Below are 19,243 nucleotides of genomic sequence, written 5' to 3'. Positions count from 1 at the left end.
GTTCAAGAGAGGCCAAGGAAAGGCAATCATCTCTTGAGTGCATGATGCACACTAGAGCTACTGGGAGAGCTCTGTTGAGGTGAAGCATATCTACAAGAGGCGGAATCCAGGAAAAGGATTAGGTAAGAACATGGCCAAGGGGGATCCTTGCTGTCCCGCCTTGTTGCCAAAAGCCAAGGGATTGTGAGCCATGGCTGGCTAGAAAGTTGAAAGAAGTTTCTCAAGGAGTGAAACTTTGAGGCTGGAACATGTGCTAGCCTGGATCCATGGGGAAGACCTAGTAGGTCAGAAATACCAGCACACTAAAGTTAAAGTAGAGGAAGTGTTATCTTGATGACTACCTAGCCATGACATGACTCCCAGTTACTGACAAATTCAGGGGCAGACCTGGCCTGCTTCAGCATCCAAGCTCCCAGCAGCAAGAATGAGCAGTGGGTGCTTCAGGCAGAGTACGTGCTGACACTGCTGGCAAGGCCCGTGGGATCTCCCAGCTCAGGTCTGTTTACAGATGACCAAGACCCCTGCCTGTTAGGGAGCTCCAGTCAGCCAGGGCAGGCTCTGCAGGCTCTAAGTGCCCTTTCTACTCAGCACTCTCCTGAATTGTACATCCTGCCCACAATGCTGCTACTGGGTACCTGGAGATGCCCAAGCACCAGGGAGGGATGAGCTTGCTGGGCAGGGGTCTCTGAACAAAGCTGTACCACACTACAGTCCAGCTCAATCCAGATCGAAGACAGCAAAGCACCAGGAAGGGACAACCCTGATGAGAGAGGGGCTCTGAACACAGCTGCACCGTATCACAGCCCAGCTCAATCAAGAACAGAGCAGCCAGGCACAGCTTAGCCCAGCCTAGTTCAGTCCATCCCACTTCAACTCAGCCTAGTTCAATCTGGTCAAGTCCTGTCTAGTTCAGTCTTGCCCAACTTAACCCAGCCCAGTTTATAAAACCCAGGCTGGACCAGCTCAGTCCAAGCAAGCTCAGCATAGACCAGTTCATTCCAGTCTAGTACAGCTAGATAAGTAGAACTAGCCCAGATAAGGCCATCCAGTCCAGTTTAATGTAGGACAGTCCAGCCAGACCATATAAGAATAGTTCAGTCCAGCCCAGCCTAGATTAATCCAGGCCAGCACAGCTCAGTCTAGTCCATCCCAGCTCACCCCGGTCTATTTCAGTTCTGTCCAGCCAGTGTGGCTCAAACCAGTACAACTAGTCAAGTCCAGCCAACCCCAAGTCAGGTAAATACTGTCCAGTGTAGCCTAATCTAGCCTAATCCAGTCCAGCCCCCCCCCCCCTTCTCAAGCCCAGCTCAATCAGCTCAGTATAGTGCAGCCCAACTCAGCCCATGCAGCCAGCCAGCATGCTTAGCACAGTGAACTCCAGCCCAGTCCAGTGACCTCAGTCCAGATCCCACGTGCAGTGGGCCGAGACAAGCAAGGTCAGGCTAAAGGTAGTAGGCTGAGAACCTGATGTTGCCCTGACCCGGGCAACAGGAGGGAGGTTTGGGCTCCCAGGGCAGACACATACCTCTGGCCATGCTGGGCCATCTCAATGGCTCTCCGTGCAGGCACTGGGGAGCCGCCATCTGTCACACTGAGCACCTCCATGGACTTGCGCTCAGGTCGCCTCTTGCCATGCCGGTTCAGCATCGGGGAGTCCACGCGCTTCCGAGGAGGGTCTGTGTGAAGACTGGAGTCAGACTGGGCCAAGAGCCAAAAATGGGGGATGGGGTAGGGTGGGAGCTTTGTACCTATCTCATTCCTGGGGGGCAGGTCCTCATCCTCATGGCTGGGGTACCGTTCTTTCCGGTCCAGGAGGAGGAAATAAATCATCTTTTCCTGATTCTCCCTGCAGCAGGTGAGAAGTGCCAAGGATGGTATGTGGTGACATGGGTGCCTGACAGTGGCCTTGCAGGACTCTACTCTGGCTATGGCCACCTACCTTAGAGGATCCACAGGGACCAACAAGGATGCCCCCTAGAGCAGCTAGACCTTGGGACATGGAACCCAATGACTAAAGCACTCCTACCCCACCCCAACATACTCCTCAGATAGCAGGTCCTGCAGCAGCTTGTTGCGGTCTCGGAAGCAGCCCAGTGAATGCATGCTGTCCAGTACATCAGGGTCAATGTCTTCCAGGCTGGGCAGTGAGCGGATCTGCACCTTGCGTGGGATGGGCTGTTCCGGCTCTGGCTCATTCTTGCCACCTCTGTGGATGACAGGGTACCCAGCAGCAGTCACTCATTTCTGGCCTATCCTGAAAACATTCCACCCACCCTGAGGTGGCCAGGAGGGTGGGAGATCTACCCTTACGTTAGCCCAGGTCCTGATGCTAACCCTGCACCCTGCCCTGCAAACCTCCTGCATCCTGTAACAGCTCAGGGAGGTGGAGAGAGAGAGGCTAGGGCAGCCCAGAGCTGGCTGGCACCCTCCCCCCTTCCTAGCAGGCCTTGCAGGCCACAGCAACAGGCAAAGCAGGCGTTAGTGGGCAGAGAAGCTACTTACATATACCATATGTGTTTCTGAATGTGCTCTAGCTACAAGGAAAGAGAAACAGGGGTTAGTACCAGGGGGAGCCCACGTTAGGAGGTAGGGGGCTAGAGTGGGAGAACAGGAGAAGGCAGGGCAGGGGCTGCGTTCTCAGAGGCCCAGGCCAGCACCCCTACTCCTGCCCCCACCCCAGATGCAGAGGAAGTAAAGCCAGGGAAGGAGGTGGGTGGGGGGACAGGGGTCCACGGAAAAGAGAGGCAAGGAAGCAAGCAGCGCCGTGGGGCACCTGTCCTGCCTGGTTGGACCCTCCCAGATTAGAGGGCATTATGTGAGGAACCAGTCCAGGAAGCAAAGCCAGGCGGCTGGGAGGGGCTGGGTGCAGATGTGGGCAAGAGGCTGGGGTAGCCCATTACACCTTTCTCTCCATCCTGACTCAGAGACAGGGATAACTTGCTTTGTGGGAGAGAGCAGGTGGTATCTCTTCTAGAAAAGGCCAGCCCACCAGGCATCCTGCTTCTTTTACATGGGCAGATGTTGTGTGGCTCAAAACAAGCTGCTGGGGCTTCCTTCACCTACCCCATAGCTGATGGAGCTGTGAGGCTTACATCGCCAGGAGGCATACCACGAGGATGTCAGAGGGGCAAGATGGCAGCAAAGGAGGGGCAGGCCTTCCGGGGCTTACCTGAATCAACCACTCAGGGCTGCTACCTACCATACCTGTGCCCCTAAAATTTAGGCACAGGATCCCTGTGCCTGGGCATACACGCAATTATGTGCAGATCTCTCTCTCTCTCTCTCTCTCTCTCTCTCTCTCTCTCTCTCTCTCTCACACACACACACACACACACACACACACACAGCTGCACACAGCCACATATATACACTATGCACATCTACGTCTACATACAGCTATGTGTAGGTGGGGCACACCTACAGACACCCTACACACAGCTGGGGACAGGCTTCCCAAGCTGAGCATATACCATACCTCACAGTCTATCGCCACAGCCCCTGACACACACACACACACACACACACACACACACACACACACACACGTGCACTCACCTTCCATGTAGTTGTGCACATTTTCCCCACAGTTGGGTACATAGTCTCCCTACACATACCTGGGCACATGCGGTGGCCCACGCAGTCCCACACTTGAGCTCATCTCTCTGGTACAACACAGACACACATTGATATACATGTGGTATGCCGGAAGCACACACTCAAGACACAGGCGGGAAGCCCCACCCTTAGGGGCATTTTCTCCTTAAAGTGCCCAGGAACAAGTGCCAGACATGGAAGCTTAAGATTCCACCAGTACAGAACTGTCTGAGGAAGGGACAGGTCCAAGAAACGGTGTGAAGGGACAAAAACAATGCACAAGGGCCTGGCTCCCCATGGGCACTCAGGTTCTGAATAGAACAGAGGGGTAGACAGGACGCACCGTGAGGCGCCGAGCTGCATCCACCTCAATCATGCCACGCAGGAGGCTCTGGCAGTCTGGTGGGATGAAGTGTGGCATGTGGAACACACCACGCTTGACCTTCTCCAGCAACTGCCGCAGGTTGTCATCATCAAACGGCAGAGCCCCCTGTGGGTAGACAGGACAGCACTCGTCATGGGCAGTAGCATAAGGGGAGGGAAGGGGGAGAGAATGTGGGGAGATAGGGGAATGGAACAAAAAGGTGAGGCGGGTGGGGCTCACCACCAGCAAGGCGAACAGGATCACACCACAGCTCCACACATCTGCCTTGCGGCCATCATACTTCTCGCCCTGTGGGAGGAGGGCAATGCCAGATGTTGGCAGTGTGCAGGGTACGGGTATCTAGTAGGGGAGTGGGTCTGAGGGAAGGCAGCTGAGCTGTACCAGCGGTAGCAGGATGAGGGGTCCTTCCACCACAGGGCCCCCAGTGACTGCTTACCCGAATCACTTCCGGACAGGCATAGTGTGGAGATCTATGGGCAAAACAGCAGGTCAGGGGGCAGGAGGCCAGGGTGCATAGCCCAGACCATTACACCCTCCCTGAGGCTTTCTCCATGAGCTCTGCCCTAGGAAGCCTGCATACGAGGTTCACAGGCCATGGCTGGGCTGGTTCCAGGGGGCTCAATGGCTTTGAGACTAAGTCCTCCCAACCTAAATGTCCTGGATGTTCTGATAGTGGATGGAGGTTTGGAGCCTGGGAACTGCTCTGCTTAGACCTGGCTGCCCATCTGTCAGACCCAGGAGAAAAGGCTCAGTGAAACTGTCCCCTGGCTCCCTCCACTGAAGGAAGATGCCTGACAAAGCGTCCCCACATGCTTACTGTGAGGACAGGAGTCCTGCCTTCTGACCCCAGTCTAGCTCCAGTGCTACAAGAGCAGGTACCTGGGCTCCTACCACAACATCCTGTAGCTCTTCATCCACAGGCCACCAGTTGCAAAGCTTGTTCAGTTTGGGCAGAAGTGGCTGTGGTATCTACCCCTAGGGCCATGCCATGGGCCTGTGGGGCACCACTCACTCACCCGCAGCTGGTCTCCAGCAGGCTGTCTCCCACCTGCAGGGACGCCATGCCAAAGTCTGCAATACGGATGTTGTTCCTCTCATCCAGCAGCAGGTTCTCTGGCTTCAAGTCTCTATGGCTGGGGAGGAAGGGTCAGATGAGCCTAAGTGCAGCCTGCACCCACTTCCCCATCCCCACTCTTTGATGGAGACTGTTCTGCTTTCCAAACTCCTGTTAGTGGGACAGGTCTGTGACGGTCTAAGTGTACAATATACAGGCAGCTAACACTAAGTGGTCTTCCTGCCTTGGTGACACGGATGCTGTGTCCTCCAGCCCTTGACAGGGATGAAGCCTAAGTGGGCTCCTGGTAGCCTTTCAAGACCTAGACAGAGCCCATAGAACCCCACCACCCTTGAGAGGCAGGCCTGACCCAGCCTGGCCAGGCTCGCACCATATGGAGTGGCTGTGGCAGAAGTCCAGTGCAGAGATGATCTGCCGGAAGAACTTGCGGGCCTCCTTGGGGGTCAGCCGGCCCTTCTTCACCAGGTAGTCGAACAGCTCTCCCCCAGACACATGTTCTAGCACCAGGTATCTGTGGAATGTGGCAGGGGGACATCAGTGCCAGCATCATGACCTGCCCTCCTGCTGCCTAGTCAGAGAAGCCTCATGCAGGGCTCAGAGAAAGGCCCCAAAAAGGGCCCACCTGCTGTAGCTCCTAGTGGCTCTCACACTAGGCAGTTGGATCCCATTGAAGATCACATGGACTCCCTGTAGCTGGGCAGTGGGTCAGGAAACCACAGAATGGAGTGAGGCTGATCCAGCAGGGCCTGCCATCTCCTTCCTGCCCAGTTTTTTATCAGTCCCTTGGGGTCTTGCTATATAGGAGAAGCAGAGGGGACTGGTTTCTAGGGGAAAGTGCAGGTAACTTGGGGCTCACTCTCAGTCCCTTGGGATCTCAGCTGTATAACAGGACTCAAGAAGTGATCAAGACAATATGCGGGCTACAGTCTGATGAGCTCAAACTGAACAAACTCAACATAGGTAAGGCCTCTGGGATAAGAACAAAGGGTAGCTAGTGACATAGTCAAAAGCCATCTCATTTGGTTACAGGAATCTAGACTGGGTGGGGGCCCTGCCAACAGTGGTTAGCTGACCTGGGTCCAACCCCAGTGATTAAGCCTTGTGGGATCTAGTAAGAATTAAGGAGCCAAAACAGATCCTACAGAGGACACACACTGGGACCAGCATTGAGAGACACAGTGGGAGAGGCTAGCACTGCCTCGGTAGAGCCCCTCCCCAGTTCCCTTCTGACCATCATGGAGGTCCAGGATTACCAACTGCCCAGCACCCAGGCTTATGGAGGGTGGTGCTCCAGTCATTGATCCCCACTCCCACCACACACCCTCGGCTCTCAAAACGGCAAAATCCAGTTCTTCCTTTTGGCTGTTTCCTGTCAGATATTTGGTCACCATAACTAGTACAGCAGCCAGACTCACCCGCTATGCAGTGTCCAAGCTGTGTCACTCACACCCCACACCCCCCAATGGCCTTGGAAAGCTATTGGTCCACTGTCTGCCCAGACTGTCTAACTGAGCCTTGGTCTTATTGGACAGTGGGAGTTGAGAGACTGATGTAGTCCCACAGAGGGACTACTCGGTAGGGGACAGTAGGAGGGAACAAGTACTACTGGCCCTAGACTCCAGATCTTCCTCCAGAGAAGCCCTTCCCATTGCTGGCCTCGGGTTAACAGCCTGGAGGTCCCCGGAAACACTAGCCACAGTTCTGGTAAAGAACATTTGGCCACTGTGGTCAGGGCTGAGAGCCCCTCAGCTGGATGGCAACACTAACAAAGCCAACTCTCCAAGTGCAAGTGTGGCCTGGGTCTCTGCAGCCACCCACCCCGGCCTCCCCAGCTCTCCAGGCCCAGCAATACCTACAAATATTTTTTGTTTTCATAGACGTCATGCAGCTTCAGTACATGTGGATGTTCGATGAGCTTCAAGATGGCAATCTCTCGCTCCACCTGCAGAGAAACCATGTCAATGCCCTGCAGCCAACCAGAGCCCACTCAGACAGGCCTTGCATAGGCTACCTGCAGTGTACCCTATGGTTGTGACACTGCATTTGGGACTGAGCTGTATAGAAAGGATATCTGCAGCTTGGACCTTGCTATCCCACAGGGCCAGGCAAGAGTCGATGCCAGGACAAATGCTTGGGGCAGGAGTTCTGCATCAGTTAGCAGTAGGGACCAGGAGACTGGAGGTGAGTGTGCTTGTTGCTCTGCGTATGTGCAGGGACTGCATGTGTGCACAGAGGGCTGCATGTGCACGCATATATAGGATATAGAACTGTGGTCCCTGTGCGAGAACACAGGCTCCTAGTCTACAGTCTCCAGGCTATCACCATTCATGAAAGGAAATATGGAGTCTATTTTAGTGCCCCCACCCCCAGGTTTGAGTTTAAGGGTAGAACTCTGATCAGCATAGCTTTGCACTTAACCACTTTGGCCTCACGGGTACTGGCAAGGAGAAGCCACTAGTCTGTGGTAGATACTAACCATTCGTAGGTCTCTCTGTCCCCAAAGCCCCAAAGCCCCAAAGCTATAGATCCACCCTCTGCCCAGTCTCACTGAGCCTTGGTCTTATTGGGCAGTGGGAGTTGAGAGACTGATGTAGTCCCACAGAGGGACTACTCAGTAGGAGACAGGAGGAGGAGGACTGGCCCTAGCCTCCAGATCTTCCTCCAGAGAAGCCCTTCCCATTGTTGGCCCTTATGTCACCTCCAGACGGTCCAATGTATACAATGTCCACGTACTAAAACCTTGTTCTATATCTCGGGGCCACTGTACCATGGACTCTCTCCAGCCAATCTGTCTCCAGTTCAAAACTGGTCACTCCACCAGCGCCAAAAGTTCTCCACTTCGCCCAAGCTGTTATCTTTTCTTACAGTTGCCACCCACTTAAGTCTCTTAGCCTCTCCACATCAGGAGCTAGAGCCTAGCCAGCTCTCTTCAGGGCAGCCTGGGCCTGACAAGAGTGGTCTCAGAGGCCAGGGGTAATTCCTTATTCTAGTCAGAGAACTGGGAGCTAGTTAGCTGCTCTAGCATGTTGGCCCCAGTAACACCACTGAGGGCCTGTTCTCCAAACTAGCAGGGTCAGGCACATGGAACCCTTCCTGAGGATGGAATATCCCAGGAGCCACGCTGATATTGCTCCAGCAGGAATAGACAGGACTTCATGAGTTCAAGTGGGGTTACAGGAAGAAGAGAGGCCATCCATGTTAGTCCCAGATACCTAAGTCCATCCCTCCAGGTGGTGACCCTTCTAACCTCAGCCCACTGCCTCACCTTCATCAGCACCGACTCACTGAGCTTCTCACGGTTGACGATTTTGATGGCGACCTTCTGGCAGGTGACACAGTGGATTCCCAGTTTCACCAAGCCTGTAGGAGAAAGGCCAGATTCAGCCCCAGGGCTACATCATGCCCACCTGTGGTAGTCTGAATAGGTTTGACCCCCATAGAGTCATGTGTTTGAATGGTTGGCCCATGGGGAGTTGTACTAGTGTGGCCTTGTTGAAGGAAGTGTGTCACTGTGGAGGTGGGTTTTGAAGTCTTCTCCTATGTTCAGGCTCCTTCCAGTGTGAAGAGAGCCTCCTCCTGGCTGCCTGCAGGAGACAGACTTCTGGTTGCCTTTGGATCAAGATGTAGAATTCTTGGCCCCACCAGCACGGAGTCTGCCTGCATGCTGCCATGCGTCCCACCATGATAATGGACTGAACCTCTGAGACTGTAAGCCAGCCCCAATTAAATGTTTGCCTTTATAAGAGTTGCCTTGGTAATGGTGTCTCTTCATGCAATAGAACCCTAAGACACCACCCTAGATAGCAGGGACCTCATCCTCACTTGGGAGCTCTGCATCTTGTTTTGCAATTCCCAGGCTGTTCAGACTCTGGCCATTGACCACCTTGCTCACTGATCAGAATGGCTCCATGGAAGAGTGGCTTGCACTAAAACACTCCTGAAACCTGAGGTCTTTATGGACCCTTGCCCCTCTCCCAGGTCACCAGAGCCCTTCCTCCAAGCCAAGTTCATCCTCAGTTGAAGAGGCAGCATGCTCTGAGTCCAGAGCCACTCTGCCCTCCAACACAATCTTACTCAAGCCCCTTCAGCTGTCGACCTCTCCGGGGATTGTATTCTGTGCCCCAGCACCTTCTCATTCCCAGCCCCTGTACACAATCCACATGGAGGAGTCTGGCTTGAGGCTGGTGCCTGAATCTGGAGGAGGCTCTAGTGTCCAGCATGAAACATATGGGTGCTAGGCAGGCTGGAGGAGGTAGCAGGGTTCCTCTCTGGGTCCATGATGACCGGTGGGAAGCAAAGCTAGACTGAGATCTCCAACCATGAGGCAGAGACGGCTCTTTCCAACTCAGGGTGGGTCCAGATATTGTCCCAGCAGAATGAGGCACAACAAAAGACATGAGAACAGTGCAGGGCAGAATTCGTGGAAAGGTAGAGTAGGGCTAGAAGAAGCATTTCCAACATGAGACTCTATCTCCATCCTCCATAAAAGATTCATTCCCCAGTCAAATCAAAGTGATATTGCAGCTCGAGGGAAAAAAAATACATGCATGCACACATTCTCTCTCACACATACAAACATACACAGACATGTGTGTATGTGCATATACAAATCTGTGTACATATACATACATATGGCAATGATTATAAATTGGCCAAAAAATGAACATAAAGAAGATAAATATGTGGAAAGGGTTCACATTTTGATTAAGATCACAACAGAGATGTGGCTGGAGCTGGGGCCTGGGTAACTAAGTGCAAAGCTGAGTTTTCATGATGGAGGGAAGTCCAGGCTGCCTGCCTTGTGAGAGCCCCAGCTGATAGGTGGCCACAGTGGGGCATCCTAGCCAGGGAAGCCATCTCAGGCCTGGTGCAGGCTCTGGTACCTCTTGCTGGCTGTCTTTGATGCAGCATGAATGGCTGATTCCTGCTCAGATCAGGAGAAAGAAAACTAGCCAGGAGGCCAAGGGTACTAGTAATCTGCTATTCATAATTCAGTAACCACTGACATTGGTCACTGACATTAGTGACATTGGCACTAAGACAGGCGTTCATCTGCACTTGGTCAGACAGTGCATAAGAGCCGGTAAAACCATCAGTTCATGAAATGAGACTGTAGGTACAAAAGAAGCGGGGAAGGACAGAATGACGAGGGATAAAAGCCTCTGGCCTAGGAGGAGGGGCTCCTACAAACCTAGAAGACCCAGTTACATAAGGGTAAGGCCACAAGGGCAAAGTAGGAGATGAGAGCAACCAGAAACAATGTGTACCCCCAGGAAATCCCAGAGCGCAAAATCCAGGTTCTTGCCAAGGATGGTATAGGAGCAGGGCTGGCAGGTAGAAGGAGGCATGGTGAGCATCCGCAAATGTGTTCCAGGCAGAGGCCCATCTGACTGTACGTCTCAGCATGTGAGGAACAAGGAACATGAAGAGTTCCACATGTCATCACAGTTCAGCAGGCAAGCAAACCTAGTAGCCATTAAGCCAATAGTGCGACCTAACTGTGTTCCTTACTGACGTCCCAGAACACACTGGGCCCTGGCAGAGATGGCACATCTCTCATGTCCTCTCTTACATTCATACTATAGGCATACTCACACTTATATGGCTGTGTGCACGCCTGTACCCCAACAATGCGCTTATGCATATCCACCCACACACTATCTGCATGCCTATGTACTCTCTCATACAACCAGTGGCCTACACATTCAACCTCACATGTATGTGCACACACATCAGAACACTCAACATGTCACCTATGTGTATGCCCCATGTATTCACTCTCTCATGAATGTGCACACATACTCCACACTCAACCCCACACGCATGTATTCATTCTCACGTATACTCTGCAGCCTGTACATGGTCTCAGGCATAAAAGGGACATAGGAAAATATTGTCCTGCCTCAGGAACTGGGAGTAAATGGTACAAGACTTGGGTAGGCCACCAGCAGCCATGGGACAATTCCCCAGATATCAAATATTCAGAAGACAATGCTGTCATCTCCATCCAGTGTGACTTCTAAAGTCTATCAAGCACAGCTGTGTGTCAGGCACTGCCTTGTGCCCCACCTTAGATGTGAGGGAAACTGGGGTTATGGCATCTGCCTAGCTGGCTTCTAAAAAGCCAAGAAGACAGAGGGCCACCAGAACAAGGTGCCCTGAGCACAAGCCTTCTCTAGAGGCTTCCTGCTCAGGGGAATGAGTGGCTCTGGACACAGCATGGCTAAGGTACGGGGGAGCCACCTGGACCCCTTCCTTCACCTTCTTCCACTTGTTTCCAGTATGCATAGAGGGCCGGCCCATTTCCCATCCGTGTAACTCAGACATTGCTACACACCTTGCAGAGCCTAGCGTGGCAAGGTGTCTCCTTAGTAAAGCTCTCCTAATATCCCAGGCCACTCCTTTCCTACTTCCATGTGGCAAAATGGGATCCTGCCTCAGGAATGGGGGGCAGTGGGGGCCTCTGATGTCAGATTCTGGATTATGAGTTCTGCCCGTTCCATTTGACAGGGAGTGGGGGTGTGCACTAAGGAGCCCTGCCACTTGGCCTGCATCCTCAGGGACAGGCGGCTTTCTGGCGGGAAGCCCGCAATCACCCCTTGTCACCCAGCCCTCTAACTCGCTGGGGCTTATTTTCCAATTGTGATTTTATCTCTAATTATTATCTTTACACAGAGGCAGCCTCACACAGAAGGGGAAAGTATACCATGTCACAGATAATTACACGGGGCTGTGCCAGGGTGGGGCTGAGCTGGAAGCATGAGGAGCCACTAGCTCCAACGTGCACTGCTTCCGTATGGGGCAGCAGCAGGCTCAAAGGTACTGGGGCTTCTACGCCACTAAGGAGGGTCCCCGGGCTCCCAGAGGTGATTCTGACATGAGTGCCAAGGCTCCAGGCCCTTCCAGGGCTACTCCTACCCACAATCACCTGGGGCTTCTGAGCCTGACTAGAGAATCAGAGGTGGTAGGCAGGTGAGCAACTACAGCTGGCCAACTCGAGCACCAGGCAGGCGCTGACTGGGCCCCCACCTGCCCAGGGAGCACAGGATGTCTGGATTCTGAGCAATACTGAGCCTCGCTAGAGGTAGAGACTGAGTCGTGTGCCAGAGTGAGGGCAACAGGATGACCTTCCAAATAACACCTGCCCTCCAGCCAGCTAAACAGCAAGACACTGCCATGTGGGCTGGGCACTTTCTAGGGGGTGTGGTGTAGTGGCTTGGCACATTGCTCTGTCCTCAGGAGACTAGCAACCCAAAGGATCACTGCCTCAGTCAGGGAGAGGAAGGAATGATCAAGCCAGGATACCCCAGGGATAACTTTGGGCAGTGGGCATGCAAGAGGACAGAGCCACCCTCTGAGAGGCAGATTTGGCTCCCTATGAACTTGCAGGAGTCCTTGGCTGATGGCCAAGTGCCCTGGCGCACTGGACACAGACTAGGAATCAGTGCCTCTTCCCTCCTGCCCTGCCGTTGCTGGACTGTCTTATAGGCCATGGTCCTTCCGAACACCCTAGCTAGGGTTCTTTGAGCCCTGGGGATCGTGAGTGCAAAGGTCAGAGAGCTCTGGTCCCACTGTCCATTGACAACACACCAGGATGGTCTGCTGCTGTTCTGTGGTTTGGGTAGCATACCCTAGGTGGGCAACAATACCTGCACTGAGGAGGGCCTTCTGTAGCCCCCAGCACCACAGGCCATGGCCATGGGTTGGAGGGGAGGGGTGGCAGTTCAGAGGCATCCTATTCTGAGGTATACAGTGTCCACTTGGGTGGCACCGTCAGCCATAGATGCAGCCTGTGCTCGCACGTCTCACAGTTCTGTCAGCTCAGAGTGACTAGCAGGCGAAACTTGGGGCTGCACCACACACCCCACTGGGTCTCAAGCACAGTATTCCTGCAGAGGCATCATGGGATACCACAATCCATGTGTAACCTCCTGTTGCCAGTTCCTTCCCTCGGTCTTTCCACACCTGGCCAGGGTACCCCCAGGTCAGCCAGTGCTACCTCCCAAGACCGTGGACTCCCCCATCCCCCAGGATTCTTACTAGGAAGGTGTGGGCTGTATCCACTTGCACTCACATTTTTCAGGCCCTCAAGCTTCCAGTGTCCCAGAGTCTCCTGGTGTACCCAGCCCTCAGCAAATCCAGGCTTAGGGCTAAGCTCACCAGGCCCAGCTCCCCTCAATGAAGGACACTGGTCTCTCCAAGTCACTCTTCTTACAAAGTCAAGATATGGCCTGTCTGCAGCAGCCTGAGGGGAACAGTGAACATCAACCCTCCTACAGGATCATCCCAGGCCTTCCCACTCCTACTGCTCTACCTCCTTTCCTGCCAATGACATGACAAGCAGACAGGCCCTATATGTTCACTGCATATAGACCTCAGTACAGGCCTGACTAAGTTACAATACTGCCTACCCTGTGCAGATGGGAACCCAGAGCTCACAAAGCCCAGAGTCCAAACTCTCAGGTGTGATAGCTGCCCATGCATGTGGGCCACTTGCTGTCAGGAGCACATGGTCCAAAACCAGGCTGGATAGGGAGGAACGACTCCCACAGACTCCCAGATCACTCCACACAATACAGACTTCTTAGAACCTTGTACATCAGTGCTCAGGTGGGAAATGGCTGTACAGAAGCCAGCTATGCTGTAGTAGCTGCCTAAATCGGGCTGTCCCCATGAGCCCTGTCCCACAACTAAGGAAAGGCAGCACCTTAGTCAGGAGCTCCCAGGAGACAGGTCCAATGAGACCTGGGCCAAGTCTCCTGTCCTGGGCCATCTCTAGCCAGCCACTCTCAGATTCACCCCTTTCTAGTCCTCAGAGGGTCCAGCGGATAATCTGCCTAGGCCCCTCCCTGGCATCTCCTGAGCCTCGTCACTGGTGGGCTCAGCTCTCCACAGGAATTCAGGAATATGCCAGTGTGAGGGAGTACCTCCTCTGTGACCTGTCTGCACATACTTGGGTGCATTTGCCCTGCTACAACTGTCCATGAGGTTGCTCATCTGCCTGGGATCACCCTGGGGACCCACTTGGCTTCTCCCAGCTCCTATGCTAGCCAGAGTTGGTCTAGAGATCGGAAAGGAGTCAGTTCTGCCTAAGGCAGAGCGCCAGTGGTCAGATGCAGTACTAAAGCAGGATGGAGAGAGCAGGCCAGGCCTGAGAAGCCTCCTGGCTCTATCAGCAGGCCTGATGTGGACTGCTGTCCTTGGTGCTGAATGCAGTGGGCTGGGGCCTTGGGGCTTGGCTGTGGCAGCTTTGGGGGGCAGGGTCCTGCAGTCAGCTAGTGTTTGGGTGCAGTGTGTGAGTAGCTGGCAGCAGCCTCCTCTGCAGCTTTTGAGGAGGAAGGCTTATCACCAGGCAGGATGCGCCTGAATGCTGGCCCCAGTCAGCTGATGAGCACACCATCCCCAGTTCAGGATTAGCCCAGCAGGGGGCACCTGACTTGAGACTGATGCTGAAGAGAAAAATACTTCAAGGGTCACCTGTACTTCCCCATAAGTGACTTGCCTTTGGGACCAAGTGCATCCTACCCAAAGACTCTTGCCTCTACCTCGTGTGGCTCAGCTTCCAGGGCAACCACTGTAGCACACAATGACCTATTTTCCCCCAGTTCTCTGTAGGCAGCACCGTGGGTGTGTGAAGGGGCAGTGGCTCCCATTTCCCTGAGGTGACAGATGGGACTCACAGCCAGCCTGCGTGGGGTTGGCAGGAGGTGGCCCCATCCTGGGAAAATGGATCACAATGTAGAGTCCAACATGCCCTGGCCAGCCTGCCCATGACAGCAGCAGGTTAGTCCTTGAGGAAGCATCTGGTAAGATGCACCTGAGAAATGGAGTCCCCACCCTTGCCAGAAGGGGGCATGTGTTCTCCATCAGACACTGAGTCCCACTGAGAGCAGAGTAGTTAAAACTACACCTGCCAGCCCACAGCTGTCCTTGAATGTCCTGACAACTCTACAAGCTCTGCCCAGAGAGCTGGCACCAGCAGCCTCATGGTGGTCTCAGCTGTCACTACAGGTCACATCCCTAATACATGCACACACGCATGCATGAGCACACACAGGGGTGGGCTAGGGGAGGCAGGAAATCACTGGTGCACAGAGCTGGCTGGGTTCCCATGGGTTCCTAAAAAAAAAAAAAAAAAAAAAGCTGCCCCTCGAATTGGGGAGAAAGGCCAGGCAGCAGCAGCCATGCTGGTAGCACAGGATGAGGAGGCAGGACTCTTGGGTATAAAAAGCCAAAACTGCCCAGTGGGCTAACCTTCCTGGCCTTAGCTCTCCCAACCTCTCAGTCACTGTTTCAGCAGATTTCCCCAAGGCCCCCAACAAGCCAGCCTGTTGGAGCCACTACAGGCCCTGCTCCTGGCCATGGGTCCTATAAACATGGACATTGTTGGGGTGATGCTCTGTGGGAAGCCTTCTACAAAGGAATGAAGTTTTTGTACAGCAGCTCTCTGGCCCTGAGCAATGGGAGTGGCCTTACCTCCCAGCTATACCTCATCAGACCATGAGCCAGTACTACTGCTAAAACAGGACCACAGCTAAGCTAGGATCAGAGCTAAGGCAAGGCCACACCTAAGCCATAATTGCAGTTAAGCTGGGACTGCAGCTAAGACAAGGCCACCACTGAATCACTACTAAGCCATGACCACAGCTAAGCCACTGCTAAGCTGCCCCAAGTTCCTGATGCTATAAAACAGAAGATGATGGTGTTTGCCACCCTAGGCAATTCAGCAAGTCATACAACAGTGATAAGCGCTCAATCCCTAAAGGCCTCCAGATGATGCTAGGACAGACAGACAGGCATAGGGGGTAGCCATTCACTGCAGCAGTACTCCAACCAGATCCAATCCCACTTACCATGTGGTCTCTAAATTGCTTCACCTCCTCCCCTCCTCAGGTCAAGAGGACAAGACTGAGCTCTTCTTGAGCAACAGAAGGTAAGACTCAAAGGCATCAGCCTGCTTAGCTCCATAACACATCCCCAGCCATGACCGCAGTCCTGGAATCTTTCCTGATGAAAGTCCTATAGCAAAGCACCCTCCACCCCATGCAGCAAGAGCCCACACTGCTCACTAATCCTATCAGGTTCAAAGCTTCAGCCTCTCAGACCAGAGCAGAGGAAGAGGGACACAGGCCGTCTGCATGGACACTGGAGAACGGCAAGGCAGCAGGGTCTTGGCCACTTTTTGCCCTTGCTCGATACCAAGAAGTCTCAGATTCTGGGGTTCTGTACCCCTATCCCCATTTACATGCTGGCAAAGTTCTCACTGCTGGATTCCTGCTCTAGTCAATGAACTCCCCATCATACCACATCCCACGCGAGGACTCCACAGCTCCTCCACTACCTCCTTGGAAGGCAGGGTCCTGAAGGTGAGCTGGAGGCCGCCCCAGGAGCACCTCCTCTCCACCTAATCCTCCCCACACAGACTCACCTGGTGCTAGGGAACCCAGGGTGGGAGGCAACTCAGGGGTATGGAGGTGATAGATTTGGTGTAGATGGAGTTGTCATGTACTTATCGCTGAAACCTGCACCCATCATGGGCGCCAAGCCTCAAAAGGGACACATAGGGAATAGATGATGACCTACTTGGAGGGCCTTTGCATGAGATTAGTCAGTTAAATATTCCAGTGTGAGGTCAGTGTGGGGTACCAGCAACCTCCCAACACCAAAAGGAAGCCAGAAGGAATTTCCCATAACCCCAGAGACTACCTTACCTTGCAGTGTGAAACCATACATCCTCTCATACCGACTTCTGTCTGGAGGCCCAAGGAACTAACACATGTCATTTCAGCGCTCTCTCTCCCTACTCCTCTCTCTCTCTCTCTCTCTCTCTCTCTCTCTCTCACACACACACACACACACACACACACACACACACACACACACACACGTTCTTCATCCCAAACTGGTCACGTCTCTACAAAGGTTTGGTCACAAAGACCTCCTTGCTCATTGCACCGTAACTGCCACCAGCAAATACAGCCCGCACTGGCCAGAGGCGCTGAGACCTATCAGCATCTGTGGGCATGAAGGACAGACTGGTAGTGGGTGTCCTGGCAATGCCACTGTGTGACCAGAACGAGGCTCACATCCGCCTTTCTCTGTAATCACAAATCTCTGCTCTTCTTCTCAGAAGAGGAAGCAGGCTCAGGCCTGGGGTCACAGGGTCTGACCTTTAGGTTCACAAGACTTCAGGCTGCATTCTCCTGCTGTAGTACCAGCAGTCAAAGCTTCCAGCTGGGTGGTGTCACAAGCATTACCTCTGGGTCCAAGCTCAGGGTGTCTATCATGCCTGAACAAGTGGATAATCAGACTGAGAGAAGCCAAAGGGACCGCACTGTTTATCTGCAGTCAACCACACGGGGTAGACAGTCCAGGGACAGGGCAGGTGGGAACACAAGGGTCTCAAGAATCTTGGGGTCATGAGCACTCTTTGACACCATGGACAGCTACCAACAACATGGCACAATGCGGCTGCCCGGTAGAAAGACCTCCTACCACCAAAAGCTGAGTGGCTTGGGAGAACAGTCTTATTCAGGGCTAAGCTGGGAGTGTCATTGGAAGCTGGTTGCCAATGTTCTTAAGTCATCAGAAGCCGCTAAGTCTCCAGAGCCCACGTCTGGTGGGGCTTCAGGTTCCAGATCTCTAGAAGCTGACCCCTCCCTCTGCCTGCTAAGAAAGTTCTGGAGAGAGAACCTGGCTTCTGACCCAGAAAGGCCCTGGATTTCCTCCCGCCAAGCCCTGACTGGCCCTTTTTATCCTGATTCTGATGAAAGATCCCATCACCCATCAGCCTGGACATCAAGGCTGGTGGCAGAGGATCAGAATGCCTGGGCACACACAGGGGAGGGGATCTGGCTCCTGGGCTGGGGGTGCTCAGACCCAGTGGGTAGCTTTAAAGGCAGACTGGCTTGGAGCATGCCTCTCCGTCAGCTGGGTTGTGGAGACTTTGAAGTTGCAGACATCAAAGTGTTCGTGTTCTCAGCAGCCACACAGCTGTGGGCGCTGCAGCAGCCTCCCCAGCCGCTCACATCTCAGCCTTCACCCCAACAGCTTGGGCACTAGTGTTTCCAAGCTATGGCAGTAGTCAGGATTCCCCAGTGCTGGGGGGAAGCTAACGACATGGTGCAGGCAGAGCTCCTCCACAAAGATCCCGAGGACGCCCACCAGTGCACCAGGGAAGGCACATGCCTCTGGGGAGACAACGGTTCACACTCCGCAAAGAAATCTCTCAAATTAAATTAATTAAGCCCCGAACTATTTCACATGCCTGCAGTCCTTTGGCTGCCTCTGCGTGCCCGACCCTCCCCTGCCTGCCACATGAATGGAGGGCAGGTGCCTTCTATTCTGCAAAATGTAACCCCGGGTCAGTACCCACTAAAGGAATCTCTGACCCAGAAAGGAAAGAGAGGTAGAGGGGGAGAGGAGCATCATCCTCAAGTGACCTTGCTATCCTGTATCCCAAGTCTCTTACCAGGCAGAGTGTAGTCATTTAAGCAGCCCGGGGATGGGCAAGGAGGGCTTCACTATTACCTGGTCTAGAAGGGCCCAGGTCCCTCTAGCCTTGCTGGGGGGAGGGGAGGGGGCGTCTCCTGGCTTCCTTTCCTCGTGGTAAACATCAAATATGAAGACTCCACATTTGAAGTGCCATTAACTTGCTCATCTCATCCCCCACTGAAATGTGGCTACGACCTCACCAAGGAAGTGGCTCAGGTAGGGGTCAAGCCAGGAGACATCCTTGTTGCCCAATGGCAGCCTTGGGGTGTGTGGGGGCTTAGATACTGAGTTCCTAGGCCTCCAGGGACAGGCTGCCATAGGTTTTGAACAGATGGGAGAGAATGTCACTTTGGTCCAGGAATGGCCACAGTCAGGTAAGGGTAAGGAGGCCACAGAGAAGCTAGGGGAAGGAGACAACTCCTAAGAGGCCTTCCCAACAAAAGCAATGGAGCAAGGGACACTGCGTATAAACAGAGTTTATAAAATCAAACTTACGAAAGGTAAACAATGCCACCACTGGGGAAAGGGGGCAACTTAGAAGCTAGGAAACTCAAAGGCACCCTGGTGAAACGTAGACAAACCACATCAGGATTATAAGGCACCCATGGCGTCAGATAAAAGCCTACACAGCAGGCTCCCAGCCCCTGACCTCCCAGCTCTGTGAGAATCAGGTCTCAGCCTAGAACCACAGTGCA

The 19,243-nt window shown here is 53.6% G+C and overlaps 1 protein-coding gene across 18 annotated transcripts in view; it reads right to left on the bottom strand.

Moving 5' to 3' along the window:
* The window catches only part of Brsk2 (BR serine/threonine kinase 2), a 53,117-nt gene that overhangs the window by 14,541 nt on the left and 19,333 nt on the right, over nt 1–19,243 (bottom strand). For 16 of the 18 annotated variants that reach the window (XR_005499534.2, XR_005499535.2, NM_001419566.1 and 13 more), the window contains exons 2-12: nt 8,320–8,414; nt 6,911–6,996; nt 5,425–5,565; nt 4,996–5,112; nt 4,416–4,449; nt 4,199–4,267; nt 3,938–4,084; nt 2,503–2,534; nt 2,042–2,206; nt 1,749–1,846; nt 1,526–1,676 (exon numbers count right to left, since the gene is read on the bottom strand). Coding sequence is in view for 16 of the 18 variants with exons in the window: in NM_001419566.1 (NP_001406495.1) it covers nt 1,526–1,676; nt 1,749–1,846; nt 2,042–2,206; nt 2,503–2,534; nt 3,938–4,084; nt 4,199–4,267; nt 4,416–4,449; nt 4,996–5,112; nt 5,425–5,565; nt 6,911–6,996; nt 8,320–8,414 (1,135 nt within the window). In the remaining 2 variants the exon portion in view is untranslated. Of the gene's footprint in view, nt 1–1,525; nt 1,677–1,748; nt 1,847–2,041; nt 2,207–2,502; nt 2,535–3,937; nt 4,085–4,198; nt 4,268–4,415; nt 4,450–4,995; nt 5,113–5,424; nt 5,566–6,906; nt 6,997–8,319; nt 8,415–19,243 lie in introns of those variants that run through there. The other 2 variants (XM_039101282.2, XM_039101287.2) reach the window with 2 other exon arrangements.

Source organism: Rattus norvegicus, chromosome 1 (genome assembly GCF_036323735.1).
Source record: "Rattus norvegicus strain BN/NHsdMcwi chromosome 1, GRCr8, whole genome shotgun sequence".
Classification (NCBI taxonomy): Eukaryota; Metazoa; Chordata; class Mammalia; order Rodentia; family Muridae; genus Rattus; species Rattus norvegicus.
The sequence above is the reverse complement of the archived record's forward strand: the minus strand, read 5'-3'. Positions and strand labels throughout refer to the sequence as shown.